Here is a 16,705-nt window from a genome sequence, read left to right on the forward strand (position 1 = left end):
GTGAGGCCAAGTTCACTTAACAACTGTCTTGCTTAGTAACAGAAAATTTGGACTGAATTGTGGTCATGAGTCAAGATCTACCTGTAATTTGGGGTTTCCACGAGCCAGGGTGAAGCAAGAACAAATCCAAGAAAATATAAATCCAGACATACTGTGAAAAAGATTTTATTCTTCAGAACAGAAAGGGCAGATTGCAGAGAAAAATGGAGAGCAGGGACTTGGTTTTAGAGGGGTATTAATCCCTTGGTGTAAATTCTGAGGTCTGGTTTGTGTACATGCAGGTTTAATGAGACCTTCCTATGCTGGTTTGGGCTGTTCCTTGCTTTGCTCCTGAAGTGTGTGAAATCCGGAAAGAAAGATTGCCCTCAGATACGTAGCTCCCTCCCTCCAAGTGGCGTTTTCCTTACCCTGAAGGAATTCCTGCTCCTTGATCTCATTAGTGGGATGCTAGTCTTTACTGGAATTGTATGGTGATCGGCAGATCAGAAAGCTGCTAAAAGTGCTGGGGGCAGATCAGAGGCCTTTTAACTTCCAACAGAGAGATAAATAAGACAGCTAAAATGTATCAGGCACCTCTATCATTCTAGCTTAAGCGATGCCTACAGCACCACGGGAGGAAGACAGAGTGTGAGACTCGCCCGAACGCAGGTAAAAACATGTATTAGTCTCTATCTTGTGGGGATGAGAGTCGCAAAACATAATTACTTCATCCCTCTTATTGCTTCTGTAGAGAGTCAACTAGCTGCCCTGTTTCAGATAATCACATCTCTCCTGGGTAAGGAGGATCTTGCAAGGTTGCGGGCGTGAGGAATATTCTTGGCATCCGTTAGATCAAATCACTAGATTTTGCTGGGAGCTAACTCTGACTAGGCCAGGGGTAGGCAACCTCGGCTCTTATGTCTCATGGACTTCAACTCCCAGAATTCCTGAGTCAGCCACGGTGACTCAGGAATTCTGGGAGCTGAAGCCCATGAGTCATAAAAGGTTGCCTACCCCTGGGCTAGGCAGACTCCTCAAGAGGGGAGACACGTCCGAGGCCTTGTTATCTGAGAGCTGAGCCGATTGCTGTCGAGGCAGTGGACAGCCTCTTTGGAGCTGCGAGTTCAGCCACTTGTCTTCTGGATTCATAGCCCTCCTGGATGGGTACGGCCTCCCGGGAGTTGCCAAGTGGCTGAGTCCAAGTAGCAATTAATCCCTCCAAAATGGACGATTCCCTGCAAGGGTTAAGACGGTGCAAAATAGGTATTTGCTTTTCATCCAGAGGTTTACTGCCTCGGGGGGGGGGAAGGGGGGGAGAGAGAAAAAAATAGGCGTCCCTCGAGACAGCGCGCAACCCCAGGTTGCTCTTCTCGACCCGCCCCGGAAAAACAAACCATCGGAACGTGCCCCTTTTTTTGCCTTAAAACAAAACAAGAAGAAGAAGAAGAAAAAAAACTACCATCCCCAGGCTGCTTAGCGCTGCCGGAAGCGAAGCCTTCTCTAGCTAATCCCAGCTCGCTTTAAACTTTTGCTTGGAGGTGTGAAGAAACAAAAGAATCTCGGTTGGAGCCCAATCGGAGGCTTAGGAGGCGGAGCAACGCGAATAGCGAAACCAATAGGAAAGGGTCCTGTCCTGCGATGGCGGAGACGGTAAATAGGAGCAAGGCGGGAAGGGACGGAACAATTGGGGGAAGCGGGATGGAATTTTGGCCTCTGGGTCACGCCCTCTGGTGTTTCCCGCCCCTTCCCAACAGGTAGGTTCCTGCTCCAGCAGCGACTCGGAGCCAGAAGAGGCCCCCAGGAAGCCCTTTCGCAAGCGACGCCGCCTTATCGCCAACATCCCCGCCGTCCCGATCTATTCAAACAAGGTGTGTGCGGACGGGGTGACTTTTTAAGGCAGGGGTCTTCAAACTTGGCCCTTTTATGACTTGTGGACTTCAATTCCCAGAATTCCTCAGCCAGCTTGTCTGGCTGAGGAATTCTGGGAGTTGAAGTCCACAAGTCATAAAAGGGCCAAGTTTGAAGACCCCTGTTTTAAGGGGTTGTGTTGTTAGTTGCGAAGTCGTGTCCGACCCATCGCGACCCTATGGACAACGTTCCTCCAGGCTTTCTTGTCCTCTGCCATCTTCTGGAGTCCATCTAAGCTCACGCCTGCTGCTTCAGTGACTCCATCCAGCCCCCTCATTCTCTGTCGTCCCCTTCTTCTCTTGCCCTCAACCTTTCCCAGCATTAGGCTCTTGTCCAGTGAGTCCTTCCTTCTCATTAGGTGGCCAAAGGATTTGAGTTTTAGCTTCAGGATCTGGCCTTCTGAAGAGCAGTCAGGGTTGATCTCCTCTAGGACTGACCGGTTTGATCGCCTGGCAGTCCAAGGGATTCACAGGAGTCTTCTCCAGCACCATAGTTCAAAGGCTTCAATTCTTTGGTGCTCAGCCTTTCTTATGGGCCAGGGGTGCGTGATGTCATTTCTTCCCTCTCGACCCCCCCCAAGTTCGCGTTGGTTTCTCCTGCCCGATCCCCGGATCGCGACCTCTTTTTTTTCCGGATGACTTGATTTCGTGCCCAAGATACAGTGCTTTTTTTTTTGTAAAAGAAAAAGGTGCCGGAACTCACACATGTCATACAACCCGCCTTGCCTACCCTACAAGGTTCCATCCAAAAAAAAGGTGCCGGAACTCCGTTCTGAGCGTTCCACGAGAAAAAAAAAAGCCCTGCCAAGATGGATACACATTTTGATGGTGACCGCTGTTATCTGTATTAGCAGGGCTTTTTTTCCCCTCATAGAATGCTCAGAACGGAGTTCCGGCACCTTTTTTGGATGGAACCTTGTAGGGTAGGCAAGGCGGGTTGTATGACGTCCGGCACCTTTTTCTTTTAGAAAAAAAGCACTGTGTTTTAGTCTTCACTTTTGTTTATTCCGTGACGTTTTCTTGCCCATTTGACGCTAGTTAGAGGTTTACGTGATGTGTTTTTATTGCAGAGCTCTTTGGACTAAAGGCTATAATAAAAGTTTGGGTTTGATTCACGCTTAGCTTAATGTTCAGTGTCACCGCATTTCCACTTCCGTCGTCTTCAGTTGTAGTGGAGAAATGGGATTAGTTAAGTGTCAGAATCCAGTTATATCACATTCATAAATGTATGTTTAAAACATTATTCCCCCCATGGATTCTGCCATCTCCCGAGGAAGGGGGAGCGCATGTGGATTCAGCCTGCCTTAGGTTATTTCAAAGACCAAGGGAAATCTTTTGAACTAGGGCAGGGGTAGGCAACCTCGGCTCTTTTATGACTCATGGACTTCAACTCCCAGAATTCCTGAACCAGGCTGGCTCAGGAATTCTGGGAGTTGAAATCCATGAGTCATAAAAGAGCCGAGGTTGCCTACCCCTGAACTAGGGGAACAAAAGGGAGGGTCAGAGAAGAAGGCATCTGGCCTGTGTCTCCAGGAAGAAGGCAATAACCATAAAGATTCGAAGTTCCTCTTTTCCCACGAAAGGGATGACATGAAGTAAAAGGATGGGGGGCTGACCAAATGTGGTTGAGGGAAGGGGGGTTGAACCGGGAACCCTTTATAAAGTTTCAATTTGTAAAACAATACTAAGTCCTGTCTTGTATTTGCACAACCAAGTATGTCCTAGTAAAAATTCCTCTTGGACTAGAACTGACTCCCAAGAGTTTTTGTTTTCCTAGGACGTGGATTGGGGTGGGTCCTGACATTAAGTTAAATTATCCCCTTCTCAAACCCGGTTTTTCAGGGAGAGAGAAAATTGTCAGGTCAACCCTAAAACGTTCAATTGCAAAACATGTGATTAGGAACTGCTGGGAAACAAGGCCATAGGGAGGTAATTAACATATCAATAATAATTCTCATTCAAAGAACACAGACTTTGTCTAACTTAGTGAACTGTTGTTTTTGTTGTGCCACCCTCACTACCTCAGCGTCTTTATCACAAGTACATTTCCAGTTAAATTACTGTATGCTGCTGCTGTATCCAAATGGATACCCAATCAATTTTTCTGCTGCAATATATGTATTATAATGAATATAAATCTGTATAATGGGGTTGAGAACGAGTTTGGTGCAGTGGTTTAAAGGCATTGGCATTGGACTAGAAATGTCTAGTCCTGGTTGAGGCATGAAAGTAGGTAATGATTTTGGGCTAACAGTCTCGGCCCTAGGAAACAAGTAAAGACAGGCCACTATTGAAAATCTTGCCAAAAAAATCTCTACAGGGATGTGTTCAGGAAGTCACAGATGGTTAACACTAAGACATGGATGTTTATATCTAAAAATGAGATTACAGAAATTAGTCTCTGCTGCTTCTTGTTTAGTATGGAAGGATGTGCCTGATCTCCATTATTAAATAATTCAATGGAAAGGTTTGCTCAGCTTGCAAAAACATTGGTGTTCCTTGCTAGGGACAAGAGAAAGCTTAATTTAATGACTGTTGTACAGCCCCCAGTATTCCTCCAACTGTTTTTTGTGCTGTTCCTTGGAGAAAAGAGTTTTGTAACTGTCCCTTGCCCAATTTGTGTTTATTCTTTGTAAAACAGGCAGCTCTTTCATCTCAGAGGAATGCCTTTTGAGAGGGGGGAATCTCAGTTCCACAGGGACCTGGGATTCCCTCCTGGCTAAGATTTCCTCCTGGCAGATAGCCCTTTCACTCTGAAAGAATTGCCTGCCCAGAGGGAATCTCAGCTCAGTGGCAACAGCTTTGCAAACTTTCCTGCCAGCTTCCCCATTGACTTTCTGGAGAAGCCAGCAGAGATTTCAAATGGCAATCACATATCATGGGGAGCTTGGCAACCGATTGTAAGTGCAAATAGGTTGCCAAGCAGTCAAATCATGATTACATGATTGTGGGGTTTGCATGTGTGCAACATTTTATAACAACCAGAAGTGCTTTAGGGACCATAAAGCACTCTTTCCAAGGCATTGTAACTTTTGACTGTTGTTTGATCGTAAGTCAAGAATTATTTATAGACCAAATTTAACCTGGGTAAAAAGGATCTTAGTGACCCACGTGCTGGATATGAACCAGAAGGGAGATGTAGTAACTACAGATACTGCAGTAATAGGTTCTATTATTTAAAACATGATGTCCAGATAACAAAAAAGGTGATTTATTGTTTAAAGGTGTATTCTTTTTTTCCTTTTTTCTAAAAATTGCTGCTGATTGTCTAAAATATTTTTGAAGAGGTCTGGATGTTTTTTTAAAGAGAAGGCCGTTGTAATTCTTTTAATGCACTGTAATTAATGTTGCCCTCAAAGCTATCTTGGTTACCTTCAATTATTGTCAAGTTTGCTCCTTATTGTCACCAGTACCCTTCGTTGAAGAGAAGCAAAGAACCATAGCATCGCACTTTTACTGTGATTGAGCATTCATTTAGATCAGGGGTGTCAAACTGCCAGCCCGTTGGCCGGATGCGTCATCTGGAAGTTGCGCCCACCCCATTGCCGGCCATGGCAAAACCGTCCCGATACGTTGCGCGACGTCACGTGACGTCGCGAGTTTGACATGTCTGATCTAGATATACTAGTACCATATCACTGACTCCTACATATTGAGTGACTAATTCCTGTTTCTCTTTGTAGTAACCTGATAAATTCCCCCCCCATACTTCTTTTGTTTCTTATCTGCAGGTTCAGAGCAGCCTACAATTGTTGCAAAATCCTCTGAAGCTTCCTGAACAAGTTGAAGAGCTTTGTAGTAAGCCCCTGGTCCTTAGCTCATCAGAAGAGGAGGAAGAGAAAGAGAAAGAGCAAACTCTTGTAAAGCAAGTGAAGCAAAAACCAAAGTTTCAGTTCTTTTGTCTGCTGCCTGACTTTCCAGAAAAGCTGAATTTAAACCATGACTTTGTCTGTTCTCCTTTTGGCAGATGTGAAGATCTTTCATTTTCACCTTCACCTCCACCTTCTCCACCGCAGCAAAAGAAGCGTCGTGTAAAAGCCCAGTAAGAAATTGATATTTCTGGAAATGAGGTGGGGCTACAGTAGGTTGATAATAGCGGAGGAACAAAATCTTTAGGGAGGATTGGGATCTTGGGTACAATTGATTTAAATTGGAGGTTTCTTTCCCTAGGTTGTTCCAGCTAAACAGGAGCCGTCATACCAGTTTGAGATAACATGCCATGATGCTTCAGATAGCTCAGCATAGGAAGAAAGAAACCTTGGCTCTTTTATGACTCGTGGACTTCAACTCCCAGAATTCCTGAGCCAGCATGGCTCAGCTTGGAAACCTCTCCCTTTCTCAGCATGGCTGGCTCAGGAATTCTGGGAGTTGAAGTCCACGAGTTATAAAAGAGCCAAGGTTGCCTACCCCTTCATCTAGTTCATGGCATCCCAAGGCAAAACCCAGCGTATGGATTTCTCACTCAGGTTTGCCCTTGCTTTCTCAGCAGAATCTTCGATCAGAGTCTCAGAAATTTGACCATCTCCCTCTCAGCTGCTAAGAAGAGCCTGCAAGAGCAAGGGTCAGGATGTGATGAGGATGACGTGATTCTGGTTGATGTGTTTGAGCCCCAGGAGTTGATGCTGAAAGTCCGATGCCGAGCTGATCTTTACAGAGTCTGCATTCAAACGGTGTGATGCTTTGGTATTTGATCACCTTATCCCTGTTCACTTCCCATTGCTGTCCTCACGTGGGCTTTCCTTTTCTCTTTTTCTTTTCCCCGCGCATTTCTAGGACTCAGTCCTAACATCTGCAATGGAGACTTCTTTTTCTGAGCTTCAGTGCAGAGGCAGCCAGCCCTCTTGGGCTTTTGAATCTTATTTTTCGCTATTAGATATTCCCCAAGTAATAGGGGGAGTTTCATGTATAATCCTGCATAAATCCATCATTTTATGTGGATTCCAACAACCACACTATTAATTTACCTGATATATTTACCTGTAACAATGTAACAAAAGATTATATATATATATATATATATATATATATATATATATATATATATGTGTGTGTGTGTGTGTGTGTGTGTGTGTGTGTGTGTGTGTGTGTTTTCTGAGGTTTTTGCGGGTGTTTGTATGTGGATGTTTGGATATGTGTGTGTGTGTGTGTAAATTTTAAATTGCTAACAAAGAATTAAGGGAGACTGATATGTATTTCAAACTTATTAGTTTTCATCAGTCAGCCATACCCTTCTGAGATTCAAACCTGGGCTGATTGCACATTAGGCTGACTGATGAAAACTAATAAGTTTGAAATGCATATCAGTCTCCCTTAATTCTTTGTTAGCAATTTAAAATTTACCCAAATATGAGCTGTCACCGGTGTGACTACTGCCTGTCGATGGCCTTCAGGTTAGGCTGGCACAGGAAATAAAGATTTGTCCCATGTTTGGGGCCTAGCAAGGTAATCTAAAATAGTTAACAAGCATTTGATACATCTATCTATCTATCTATCTATCTATCTATCTATCTATCTATCTATCTATCTATCTATCTATCTATCTATCTATCTATCTATTAAAAGAGAATGTGGGCTTAGGAGGATTCAAAACAGCATTGGTAAAAAAAACATGCCCTTTTCAGAGGCTGAATACTACTTCTGAATTCACATGCCACACTAAATCAGGAGTTTAATTAAACTTGCAATTCCTGAAATCTTTTTATAGCCTCTTGAAGTTTTTTTTTGTTTGTTCATTAAAAACTGAAGACCTGACTTCAGTGGAATAAAATTCTGAATTCACATACTTCTGAATTCACATGCCACACTAAATCAGGAGTTTAATTAAACTTGCAATTCCTGAAATCTTTTTATAGCCTCTTGAAGTTTTTTGTTTTGTTTGTTCATTAAAAACTGAAGACCTGACTTCAGTGGAATAAAATTCTGAATTCACATACTTCTGAATTCACATGCCACACTAAATCAGGAGTTTAATTAAACTTGCAATTCCTGAAATCTTTTTATAGCCTCTTGAAGTTTTTTGTTTTGTTTGTTCATTAAAAACTGACGACCTGACTTCAGTGGAATAAAATTCTGAATTCACATACTTCTGAATTCACATGCCACACTAAATCAGGAGTTTAATTAAACTTGCAATTCCTGAAATCTTTTTATAGCCTCTTGAAGTTTTTTTTTTGTTCATTAAAAACTGAAGACCTGACTTCAGTGGAATAAAATTCTGAATTCACATACTTCTGAATTCACATGCCACACTAAATCAGGAGTTTAATTAAACTTGCAATTCCTGAAATCTTTTTATAGCCTCTTGAAGTTTTTTGTTTTGTTTGTTCATTAAAAACTGAAGACCTGACTTCAGTGGAATAAAATTCTGAATTCACATACTTCTGAATTCACATGCCACACTAAATCAGGAGTTTAATTAAACTTGCAATTCCTGAAATCTTTTTATAGCCTCTTGAAGTTTTTTGTTTTGTTTGTTCATTAAAAACTGACGACCTGACTTCAGTGGAATAAAATTCTGAATTCACATACTTCTGAATTCACATGCCACACTAAATCAGGAGTTTAATTAAACTTGCAATTCCTGAAATCTTTTTATAGCCTCTTGAAGTTTTTTGTTTTGTTTGTTCATTAAAAACTGAAGACCTGACTTCAGTGGAATAAAATTCTGAATTCACATACTTCTGAATTCACATGCCACACTAAATCAGGAGTTTAATTAAACTTGCAATTCCTGAAATCTTTTTATAGCCTCTTGAAGTTTTTTGTTTTGTTTGTTCATTAAAAACTGACGACCTGACTTCAGTGGAATAAAATTCTGAATTCACATACTTCTGAATTCACATGCCACACTAAATCAGGAGTTTAATTAAACTTGCAATTCCTTGAAATCTTTTTATAGCCTCTTGAAGTTTTTTGTTTTGTTTGTTCATTAAAAACTGAAGACCTGACTTCAGTGGAATAAAATTCTGAATTCACATACTTCTGAATTCACATGCCACACTAAATCAGGAGTTTAATTAAACTTGCAATTCCTGAAATCTTTTTATAGCCTCTTGAAGTTTTTTGTTTTGTTTGTTCATTAAAAACTGACGACCTGACTTCAGTGGAATAAAATTCTGAATTCACATACTTCTGAATTCACATGCCACACTAAATCAGGAGTTTAATTAAACTTGCAATTCCTGAAATCTTTTTATAGCCTCTTGAAGTTTTTTTTTTGTTCATTAAAAACTGAAGACCTGACTTCAGTGGAATAAAATTCTGAATTCACATACTTCTGAATTCACATGCCACACTAAATCAGGAGTTTAATTAAACTTGCAATTCCTGAAATCTTTTTATAGCCTCTTGAAGTTTTTTGTTTTGTTTGTTCATTAAAAACTGACGACCTGACTTCAGTGGAATAAAATTCTGAATTCACATACTTCTGAATTCACATGCCACACTAAATCAGGAGTTTAATTAAACTTGCAATTCCTGAAATCTTTTTATAGCCTCTTGAAGTTTTTTGTTTTGTTTGTTCATTAAAAACTGAAGACCTGACTTCAGTGGAATAAAATTCTGAATTCACATACTTCTGAATTCACATGCCACACTAAATCAGGAGTTTAATTAAACTTGCAATTCCTGAAATCTTTTTATAGCCTCTTGAAGTTTTTTGTTTTGTTTGTTCATTAAAAACTGACGACCTGACTTCAGTGGAATAAAATTCTGAATTCACATACTTCTGAATTCACATGCCACACTAAATCAGGAGTTTAATTAAACTTGCAATTCCTGAAATCTTTTTATAGCCTCTTGAAGTTTTTTGTTTTGTTTGTTCATTAAAAACTGACGACCTGACTTCAGTGGAATAAAATTCTGAATTCACATACTTCTGAATTCACATGCCACACTAAATCAGGAGTTTAATTAAACTTGCAATTCCTGAAATCTTTTTATAGCCTCTTGAAGTTTTTTTTTTGTTCATTAAAAACTGAAGACCTGACTTCAGTGGAATAAAATTGACATGAATTGCAATTTTAAAAGCTTCTCAAATTCAGCCACAACATTCGGTCTGCTTTGCTTATATAGCCACATCTACATACTTCTAAAATTCTCCTACCTGTAACCTTTAGCCATGCAAATGATGGGCAACAATTTTTGAACTGGGAAGTATGTCACTGAGGAGGATCTGGACATCCATCTGAGGATCCTAGTATATCCTATTCTCTTCCCCAACTACTTTTAATTTATTATTGCTTTTAAAACAACAGAACAAGACAAAGGGAACTAAACAAAGATAATACATTATCAAACAAAATGCATATCAAATGCTTTAAAAGAACAATTGAAAAAAGGAAACAAAAGTATAATATGTTGTTATAAGAGTAAACAGTTTCAATTCTATATATTTAATACAAATATTATGTAAATATGTATGCAATTATTTCTTAATGCGCTTATATGAGTATCATGCTTTCTTAACCTACTTATTTTGTATAAATCAGTCACGTATTTCATTACACTTGTCCGCACTAAATCTATGTCTATAGGCAACTTTCTCATAAAGGGCAAGCGTAATCGGGTCTTTGATCCACTGAGTCAATGGGGCCATATATTTATTGTCCAAATGCTGCAATATCAGCCTTTTAGCCACGATTAAGGGCACAGAGAATCCATTTACCTCGTCTTCTTACACAGCTATTTACTTCCCATTTTGTAGACAGAGCCTCTTCAGCGTGTGGTTGAGCACATGTCACAGATACTAAATGTTCATCCGAACAGAATCCTCCTCCTCCATCGAGATTGTGAACTTGCGACTGATGCTACTCCTGCTAAGTTGGACCTTGGCGTTGCTGACATCATTGGTGAATACTTTAGGGCAGGGGTCCTCAACCTTTGGGGCATCAGTTCCGTGGAGAGAGGTTTTTCCGCAGACCGGAGGGTGTGTGGTTTTGTGTGCTGCCTGCATCTTGCGGATGGGGCTGTGCTTGTTTGTGCGGACCGGTTGCCGGCATGCTGTGGCCCGGTACTGGTCCACAGACCAGAGGTTGAGGACCCCTGCCTTAGGGACTTCTTTTTTTTTAACTTCAGATTGTCATTGCTTCCAATCTCATTGACTATTTTAAATTCCTCAGACCTGTTGCCTCCCAAATGAATTGAACTTTTGTACAGTCCAGTATCTTACAGCAGTTTTCTTGTGTTCTCCCTACTATATTGCCTAAGCCTGTTTTTTCCCCCCCCAAAATTAGAACCACTGCAGGGTTTGGGACATAACTAAATTCCCTATTCAGCCACATTCATATTTTGCTGTTTTGAACTCTGGAGAAAAGGTAGAGTAAACATTCTCTGTTGGACAACTTCCAGATTGTATAGTAGAGACCAGTAGCCAACGGACAGATGATTCTGGAACCCTGTTGCTTCGAGTACAAGGAAAAGACAAAAGTTCTGTGAGGGAGATTACAATCCAGAAGGTAAAAGAACTAAGGTATGGCTTATAGGGTTTCTTCTGTGAAGACGCATCACAGTATAGTAATTATGTTCTCCTTTCTGCAGGGGGAGCCCTTAGAAGTCCTTATGAAGCAATACAGACAAGCTCAAGGTCTAGGCAGATGCAAACTTGTCTTCTATTTTGATGGGCAGCGTTTGGCAGAAACTCTGACCCCTGAACAATTGGGGATGGAATCTGGTGATGTGATTGAAGTGTGGAACTAGCATCCTTGCATCTCCAAAGAATCCATGTCTAGACTTGATTTTTTTTTGTTTTTTGCTACCTACCCACTCTGAATGACTTACCTGCATCCTAGTTTCCCTGATTTAATTTTCACCATGCCTAATATCACAGTGGGAAGTGGCAGTTTAATTTGTGGAAGAAGTAAACATAGGATAAATTTCACTTTGTTCTTGTATGTCCTGTACCCAAATTTGGAATATGTAATAAAATTAAATTTTGTTAATGGTCCTGTTGCTTGCACACAAACTTTGTAGAAGAATAATGATGGATATTAAGAGAACGCTATGTTCTTAATAACTCTACTTCAATAAATATTAATAACACCATCAAACAACAACATCTGCCTGTCCCAGGTTCTTGGGAAGGATTTGATAGGTGGATGAAAATGCCAAATGCAGTCTAAATAGCTGACCGCAACCAACCATAATAATATTTTATTTATTTATTTATTTTAATCCCATTTATATCCCGCCCTTCTCCGAAGACTCAGGGCGGCTTACAATTTAAGCACAAACCAATGTGCTTAGCAATATGAAAACTGCAGAACAGAAGAGAGAGAAATGGAGTACATCCCAAAAGATAAAGACCTGTAAACATAACTAGAACAACAAAAGAAAGCAAAGATATGACTAATAGTAATGGACACCTCGGGTATGATTCCAAAATCAGGAACACTGCTTGAACGCTATCGGTATTAACGAAATCACCAGTCAATTGCAAACAGCAGCTTTACTTGGAACAGCTTAGGTAAAGGTAAAGGTTCCCCCGCACATGCGTGCTAATCATTTCCAACTCTAGGGGCCGGTGCTTATCTCTGTTTCAAAGCCAAAAAGCCAGCGCTTGTCCGAGGATGTCTCTGTGGTCATGTGGCCGGCATGACTAGATGCCAAAGGCGCACAGAACACTGTTACCTTCCCACCGTAGTGGTCCCTATTTTTCTACTTGCATTTTTACGTGCTTTCGAACTGCTAGGTTGGCAGAAGCTGGGACGAATAACAGGCGCTCACTCTGTTACGCGGCACTCGGGATTCAACCCGCCAAACTGTCGACCATCTGATCGACAAGCTCAGCATCCTAACCCACTGAGCCACCGCGTCCCTTGGAACAGCTTACATCCTGTCAATATTTTAATATTATTACACAACATCTGCCTATCCCTTGGGAAGGACTCGATAGGCAGACAAAAATGCCAGATCTGGTCTAAACATTTGGCTGTCCTGACAATCATAATATGAAAAACAATCCCAATACTGTATTATATTTTCTTACTTTCCATGGTATTAACATCCTAAGGTTTCCTAAGTAGAGTCACATCAATTAGAAAATTGTGGACTTCCATCTTTGCCAAATTGCTGGGTAGATCTAACTTTGCTGTCTTGGATAAACAGATGCATATCATATTTAGGTGCTCTCTGTTACTTTGAATTTCTCATAATCTCCAAGCATGGTGATTTGGAGTCCAACACAACTGGAGAATATATCAAGTCTCATTGTGTAGAGCTAAAATCCCAGTGACTCCAAGGGTATACACTTGTGTTTTTCTTGACAACACTATGGAAGTGTTTTTACCATAATGTTGGCTTTTTTCCAGTTTACTCACTGAATCCCGATATTTGTCAATAGTGCTGATTAGGTGCTGGCCTCCAATAGGTCATGTGGAGAATACCAACTTGGAAGAAACTGCTTATGCTCAAAATGTATGCACATAGAAATTGGTATTGTGTTCTTCATTAAAGCAGCTGACATTTTTAAAGACAGGGAAATCATACTTTGCACGTAGACAAGGTTTTAATTTATGAACAGCTTCTAATACCATTGATGTTGAAAAATAACATATTCCAAAATTGTACGTAATCCAAGCCAAAAAACCTTTCCTATTTTTTTTCTCTTGTGGGACATTCACACTGATAAATAATGGTTTTTTTTTGTTTACTTAGCAATTTTATTTTTGACTTTTAAATCATAATTTGGAGCACTGTAAACCACAGCGAATACACTAAGAACCCAAACACTTAAAGAGTTCTGCAGGAATCTCCTTTTGTCTTCATCTGTCCTGGATTCCTTTCTCTTGGGCAAATAAAATGTCCTGGAAGAAATAATTCAGCAGCAAAATGGGTGCTGGAGAGCATTTTTGCTTGTCTTCAAGCAAATTCTAGTTAGATACAAAGCTCTTCATACAGTAAGTTGAAATAGAAATTCATTTATGCCAGCATTTACACTATTGAGCTCATAGGACCTACAATTGGATAAAACAAGATTACAGTCTTACCAATGAAAAAGGACATTGATCCCCTAAAGAATATAGTCTTGTAAATCATTAAATAGATAAATATATCCACAGATAACATAGGAACAGTAAATAAAATGTATTTCCTAACTCTACCACAAGCCATACCTCCTCAAGTCAGCTGATGGCAGAAGACTTGTTTTTAGGTTTTAGGTTGAGTGGCACAAAAAGGCTGGAGTGGACTAGACTACCTGTGACCCCCTTGGTTTAAGATTCATCATTTCAGAGATATTTCCTTACCCTCAATGCCTTCAACAATGGCAGAGCTTCTAATGTACTTGAAAACTTAAAAATTCAGGGAGATGCTCAGAGAGGTATCTGCCTTGAATGTAGCCCATGTTGAACTGAATAATACAACCAAACAACAACACAGGAAATGTTTTATGATGTTTTGTATTATGTCACAAACTGCTTTTTGATAATTTTTATGTCAAAATGTTTTACAATGCAGTGGTACCTTGGTACGCAACTGCTCAATACATTTTGACATGAACATTTTATCCCAGGACTCATCGTTTGTTTGGTACTGAGCACACTAGCTAGAATCTGTTGGTGTTGGCTGCCTTTTAACTACATTATTCCTTACAGGAAAAAAATGGTACTCATTGTTTTTGGTACTCATTGCACCTCCCATAACCAATTAACAATGAGTTCCGAGGTACCACTGAGGTTGCCAAGTTTCAGTTCCATGGGAGTTATAGGTCCTGTATTTTGGATGCATACTGTAAGTTAGCTCATTTGAAGTATCTTGGTTCAAAAATTGTTGCCCTGTGATGCAGGGTTTTCCCCAGTGAAAGGTTCTAGGAATGAGGGTTTGGATGGATGGATGGAAGGATGGACGGACAGACAGATGATAGAGACACAATGCTATGGAATGCTTATAGCTTTATCTTGCCTATTTCCATAAATACTCCACTTTTTAACAATTTAATCTTTTTTACCTAACTTGTACATCTAACAGCATCATGTAAATACATCTAGAGAACTTCTCAGTGTATATGGCTTTTAAATAGTTCTGTGACTCCAGCAGGTTAATTGGTAGGTTAATTATGTCATGGGGGCATGGGGGGAGGGCTTGCACATTTTATATTGGCAGAAAGTGCTTTATGGGCCTTAAAGTACCTGTTCTGATGCAGTTGCTGAGTGACCAATTGTTAAGTCCAGGACTACAGTACCCATACCCATTTTACAGGTTTTCAATTAGAGCAGGGGTGTCAAACTCAATTTCATTGAGGGCCGCATCAGCATTGCAGTTGCCCTCAGGGGGCCGGGTGGGTGTGGCCTGGGTGGGCGTGGCCTACGGGGTGGGTGTGGCTAAAGTGTGTATGGCCTACTGGGTGGGTGTGGCCAGATCTGAGGGTCTCTGGCAGAAGGAGGGTCTCTGGGCCAGGGCCAAGGCAGTGGGGGCTGTTCCCTCACTGTTTCCAGGATGGCTTCGCGGGCCACATGAAAGCACTTTGCCGGCCGGATCTGGCCCCCAGGCCTTGTGTTTGACATGTCTGAATTAGAGCAATTTAACTCAGTAAGCTACCTTTCAAAAAGGGAGAAAGAAATTTGTGATTGTGTACAACACTTTTATAAGAAAGACAATTCACAAGAAATCTGCAATATCTTACTGCAAGAATGGGGCTTTAAACAATGTGTAGCCACCATCTCCAACCTAGCTAATAGCAAGTGATGATAGCTGCATTATGCTTGAGATATGTTCAAAAAACTAGCTAAACTATAAGCCATGATTAAAAATCATTGTGGCCATGATAGAGCCAAATTGGTTGTATTCATATGACGTTAAATCACATTAACTATCATGTTTAGTGTTTTCTGGAAACCCAGGTTGGCTACTTTATAATTGTATTATGCAAATGCAGAAAAATGGCTTGAGTAGAAACATCATAGTTAAGCACAGGTAGCTATGAGTTGTATGAGCCCAGCCATTATTTCATAGTATTATATAAGAACATAATGTTAAACCACAATATAATTTGTTTGGGTTTGCTATTGTTATCCAGCAGTTGTGCTTTGTAAAACAAAGTACTGTATATACTTTAGCATGTGATTTTAGGCTGCAAATCTGAAATAAAAAAAATTGGGTTTGAAGGGGGATATCACAAAAATAATTATGAAAACTCTCATTAATACCTAAGAAACCTTGACTCTGTGCTCACAACTTGAATAAATCTGCATAGGGCTATATACTTAAGTGACATAACCTTCCACGAACAGATTTTTGTATCAATTAAGATTAGTGATACCACAATGGTTTAGTTTTATGTAACCAACAGCTGGAAATGGTTAAACAGCAGCCTTGGGGCACTACATGGGGCATGCTTCTATTGCCAAATTAACTAACATTGATGCTAAGTCTGTATCTTTATTAGTCCAACAGAAGATTTACAATAATTGTAAATTGTAAGGCTCCAGCTATATAGGTAGTCCTTGACTTACGACTGAAATTGAGCTCAAAATTTCTGTTGCTAAGTGAGACATTTGTTAAGTGAGTTTTGCCCCATTTTACAACCTTCCTTACCACAGTTGTTAAGTGAATCACTGCAAGTTCAGGTAGTAACCAAGAACTAAGGAGAAATTTCCTGACAAAACAATTAATCAATGGAACAACCTGCCTCCAGAAGTTGTGAATGGTCTAACACTGGAAATTTTTAAGAAGGGACTGGACAACCATTTGTCTGAAATGGTATAGGTATAGGATTTCCTGCCTGAGCAGGGGGCTGGACTAGAAGACCTCCAAGGTCCCTTCCAATTCTATTATTATTATTAATAGTAGCAGTACTAGTATCACGGTGGTTAAGTGAATCTGGC

The 16,705-nt window shown here is 40.4% G+C and overlaps 1 protein-coding gene across 5 annotated transcripts; it reads left to right on the forward strand.

The window, feature by feature from the left end:
- The first annotated feature begins 1,112 nt into the window (after window positions 1-1,112).
- On the forward strand, window positions 1,113-11,863 carry NFATC2IP (nuclear factor of activated T cells 2 interacting protein). 5 transcript variants are annotated; one of them, XM_081344709.1, is made up of 8 exons: window positions 1,113-1,242; window positions 1,518-1,629; window positions 1,734-1,847; window positions 5,618-5,928; window positions 6,373-6,556; window positions 10,591-10,735; window positions 11,235-11,341; window positions 11,424-11,863. In XM_081344709.1, the coding sequence occupies exons 2-8, from the start codon at window positions 1,618-1,620 to the stop codon at window positions 11,580-11,582; spliced, it is 1,032 nt and encodes a 343-aa protein (XP_081200835.1). In that variant the 5' UTR covers window positions 1,113-1,242; window positions 1,518-1,617; the 3' UTR covers window positions 11,583-11,863. The 5 variants fall into 5 exon arrangements, with proteins under 5 accessions (XP_081200835.1, XP_081200838.1, XP_081200834.1 ...); XM_081344712.1 differs by lacking the exon at window positions 1,113-1,242 and having other exon boundaries at window positions 1,306-1,629; window positions 5,618-5,751; window positions 5,854-5,928; window positions 6,376-6,556; XM_081344711.1 differs by lacking the exon at window positions 1,113-1,242 and having other exon boundaries at window positions 1,307-1,629; window positions 5,618-5,751; window positions 5,854-5,928.
- Window positions 11,864-16,705: the final 4,842 nt, after the last annotated feature.

The sequence above is a fragment of the Vipera berus genome, assembly GCF_964194415.1.
Source record: "Vipera berus genome assembly, chromosome: Z".
Taxonomy (NCBI): domain Eukaryota; kingdom Metazoa; phylum Chordata; class Lepidosauria; order Squamata; family Viperidae; genus Vipera; species Vipera berus.